Here is a 4,338-nt window from a genome sequence, read left to right as displayed (position 1 = left end):
ATATATACCCTTTCATCAGGGTCTCAATCTTCTCCTTCTGTCAATGCTCTCACATCGGATTCAGAAACCTCTGAGTCACCAGACCAACTATCCTTTGACCTCAGTGACTCTGACCTCACTGATGACCAGAAACAACAACTTGAATGCTTTCTTTTATCACAGCAGTCAGTCTTTGCACAAGATTGGTCTCAGTTAGGTAGAACACATTTTCATGAACACAAGATTGAAACAGGAGATGCTATGCCAATTAGACAACGGTTCTACCGTCAGTCGCCAGCAGTCCGGCAAGAATGTTCAAAGCAGATTCAGCAGATGCTGAAGGCCAATATCATTGAACCAAGTTCCTCAGAATGGTATTCCCCAGTCGTCATGGTTAAAAAGGCTGACAACAGCTACCGCTTTGCAGTCGACTATAGGAAATTGAATGCGGTTACGAAGCCCATTTTTTTCCCTCTACCCCGTTTTGATGATGTGGTCGATGCCATTGGCGAAAAACATGCCAAACTATTTTCTGTGCTGGACTGTGCCAGTGGCTTTTGGCAAATACCACTGCATCCAGAAACTAAGGACAAATCTGCCTTCATTACTCAAGACGGCATCTTTGAATTCAACCGTCTACCCTTTGGTCTTAAAAATGCCCCTGCAGCCTTTCAGCAAACCATATCTAGAGCTCTGCAAGCCATGAACTGGAGATACATATTAATTTATGTTGATGATATAATAATCTACAGCAGGAACTTTCAGGAACATTTACAACATCTAAAATGTGTCTTTTCAAAATTGAAAGAAGCAGGCCTAACCTTAAAACCAAGCAAGTGTAGATTTGCCGCGAAAAAAGTTACTTATCTTGGCCATGTGTTCAGTAAAGATGGTATAGAAGTAGACCAATCCAAAATTGAGGTTGTAAACAGCATTCCTCAGCCTAAAAATGTACATGACATTCGGCACTTTTTGGGTCTCGCTTGCTATTACCGGAAATTTGTACCAAAATTTTCCAAAATTGCCGCCCCTTTATATAATCTCCTCCAAAAGGATACACCTTTCTTGTGGTCTGAGGAATGCCAACTAGCCTTTGTACAACTGAAACAAGCATTAACATCAACTCCTATCTTAGCATATCCAGATCCAGAGCAACCTTATATTCTTACAACAGATGCCTCAACAACAGCTCTAGGGTACATTCTTGGCCAACGAGATGCATCCGGTAATGAGAATGTTATTTGCTATGGAGGCCGGGCCCTGCATGCTTCTGAAAAGAAGTGGGGTATCACTCAACTAGAGTGCCTGGCAGTCCTAGAAGGCATCAAAACTTTCGTGTGTATCTGGCATCAAGGAAATTCAAAGTCTTTACAGATCACCATGCACTGAAATGGCTGAAAGAAATTAAAGCCGAAACAGGTCGCCTTGCCAGATGGTCGATCATGCTCCAGGAGTATGACTTCGTGATAGAACATCGAGCAGGTAAAACAAACACCAATGCCGATGCACTATCAAGAATTCCTTACCCTAAACAAACATCAGCACCGGTAACAGATGAATTTCCATCTCCTCCAGTAACTGTCAGTGTACCTTCTCCTTTGCCAACATCTAGCTCTAAACAACTGTCTTATGCTGAAGTTGTCATGTCTGATATACCTTCAGCTAATCGTTCAGTGACTAACACCTCTATCCCAAAGTCTTCTTCATCTCAGCTTGAAGACGAACAGTGCCAATCCAACATTCCAGAGTCACAGCATATTTCTGTTAACTTTGTGTATCACAAAGAGCCCCCGCAAACAGGTCCATTCGTGCAATCTGTTGATACAGACATTCATGACAATGACCTTGCTGAGAGGCAAAGAAAGTCAAGTGACCTATGCCTAATCATTGATTACCTTGAAAAAGGTGAGATTCCAGCCAATTACACGGCATCTCAAATCAATGGTCTACAAGGTCGTGCCCAAGAGTATGAACTTCTTGATGGCATACTGTACCATTTCTTTCTACCAAAACATAGAGGACAAAAAGGCAACCGACCACCCACAGTCACCCAACTAGCAGTACCCAAGGCAGACAGAAAGAATCTGTTGTATGCATACCACGACTCCAATGCAGGTGGATGCCACTTTGGGCGTGACTCAACACGTCAAGCCATCATGACAAAATATTATTGGCCTGGGATGTACCAAGAAATAGAAGACTATATCAAGTCCTGTGAAGCTTGTCAAAAGTCGAAACGCTTTGCACATTCCAAACCAGCACCAATGGTACCAATGCCAATTGAAGACAACTTCTCCAGACTCCATGTAGACATCCTTGGACCCCTTCCAACAACCAAAGAAGGTTACAAGTATATCATTGTGGCCATTGATTCATTTTCACGATGGATTGAGGCGTTTCCAATGAAAAGCCAGGATGCTGTGGAAGTCGCAAAAGTTCTCTTCAATGAGGTCTTTACAAGGTATGGTGCACCACGAACATTGCTCACGGATAGAGGACGCCAATTTACCTCAAAATTGGTCAATGCAATCTGTGAGATCTTCGAGGTCCGACACCATTACACAAGCTCCTATCATCCACAGACGAATGGAATGGTCGAAAGAAGAAATAGCACAATTGCTCAGGTTCTGAAAGCATACTGCAAACCTGACCAATCAAACTGGGCGGACATTCTCCCATGTGTACTTATGGCCATGAGAAACACACCATGTCAGTCCACCAGTTACTCTCCTCACTATCTCCTCTTTGGCAGAGAAATGCATCTGCCATTTGATATATCATTACTGCCAAAACCATCACTTGGTAAAGATGCAGAATCCCACCTGAGGCATCTCCTTGAGAACCTCAAAGTTGCAAAAGCAATTGCCCGTGAAAACATGGAAACAAGTCAAGAAATTAACAAGGCGTATCAACATCCTAAATCACAAGAGCCAAACTTTTCTCTTGGCCAGCAAGTGTTCTTACACAATCCTGCTGTGACAAAAGGTCTGTCGCCTAAACTTACCCAACCGTGGAAAGGTCCATACTACATCTCAGCCATTGGACCTAATCACACCTTCAAACTTCATAGATGTTCTGATAACATGGAACATAAATCAATGGTACATGCTAATCGGCTTAAACCAGTCATTTTGAGACTAAATGACGGGCCACAGCAACCACTATCGGACGCCCTAAGTCGGGCGGACTTATCAAATGCCTCAAACCAGTCAGGCACCAACCTCAACGAACCATCAACCACTGAGCCGGGCCGTGCACTCCCTACATCGGACGATACAGCACTGGACCCCACAGGCTCTGATATCAGCAGGTCAGCCTCAACACAGGGACCTCAACCAGCCAGTCAATCATTGCGAGATCAAGTGATCTCACGGCCAACAAATCATACACTGCAGTCATCACAACAAAACCTGTCATCTTCACAAACACACACACCATCTCATCGTCCTGTGCCAAGCACATCCTCACCCTCATCCTCATCACAACAGACACCGAGCCAGATATACCCTGTCCAGAAGGTTATTCGGTGCAAACAGGTGGATGGTAAACGCCACTATTTAATCAAATGGCGCAACTACCCATCACCAACCTGGGAACCGGAGGAAAACCTTGGGCAAGGTTTGAAACAGGATTTTCATATCCGAAAAAACCAGTCAGGCAAAAAGCGTAAACGTAGGTCTAAGCATCTTTTTTTTCAATAAGAGTTTAATTCCATTGTCCCGTTACCATGTGTGTGAGAGCAATGCCAGTGAGGGTTGAGATGTCGGGTTGGCCAAGGTTATTTAATGATCCTGATCAAATCATTTCTTCACCTTTCATACCCTGATTTTTACACTACATTATTGTCATTTCTCTCATAGGTATGCAACTGGGGCAACTCTTTGTAGGGCTTCTGCTCTACATCACAGCAGTTTCTTCAACGAAGCCAATCCAGCGACTGAATTATGGAGTTGTTTTTCAGCCCCATCTTCCAGTACACTTTTCCACGGAAAACTGGTTACATACTTACCAGATTAACATTCCCCGGAAACCAACACTTCCACAGATGCAGGGATGTCATACTGGGAATGCAACCTGTGCACTGATCCGACAAATTCAGACACACCTAAATACTGTCAAGACCATATGTGCGGCAAGACTTGAAGCAACAAAGAAGTTGGTGTATAGTATCATACCAAACTCCAAACAGCATGTAAGGTCTCGGTCAAAACGGGCACTTTTTAATTTTGTGGGTAGCTTTTCTAAGACTCTTTTTGGAACAGCTACCACCAATGATGTAAATATTTTAGCTAAACATATCAATGCCCTCGTTAGCCATGAAAATTTAGTCTCAAATAACCTCCAACAACATGCCAAACA

At 43.4% G+C, this 4,338-nt stretch overlaps 1 protein-coding gene across 1 annotated transcript; it reads left to right on the top strand.

Annotated features, from left to right (window-relative positions):
- The first annotated feature begins 2,657 nt into the window (after positions 1 to 2,657).
- On the top strand, positions 2,658 to 4,084 carry LOC125371967. The gene is made up of 2 exons (XM_048380730.1): positions 2,658 to 3,289; positions 3,840 to 4,084. Exons 1-2 carry the CDS (start codon positions 2,667 to 2,669, stop codon positions 3,994 to 3,996), a joined length of 780 nt encoding a protein of 259 aa, XP_048236687.1. The 5' UTR covers positions 2,658 to 2,666; the 3' UTR covers positions 3,997 to 4,084.
- The last annotated feature ends 254 nt before the right edge of the window (positions 4,085 to 4,338 follow it).

This window comes from Haliotis rufescens, unplaced genomic scaffold (genome assembly GCF_023055435.1).
Source record: "Haliotis rufescens isolate VD_foot unplaced genomic scaffold, xgHalRufe1.0.p SCAF_32, whole genome shotgun sequence".
In the NCBI taxonomy this organism is placed as follows: domain Eukaryota; kingdom Metazoa; phylum Mollusca; class Gastropoda; order Lepetellida; family Haliotidae; genus Haliotis; species Haliotis rufescens.
Note: the sequence above shows the minus strand (reverse complement) of the source record. Positions and strands in the feature narration are given on the sequence as shown.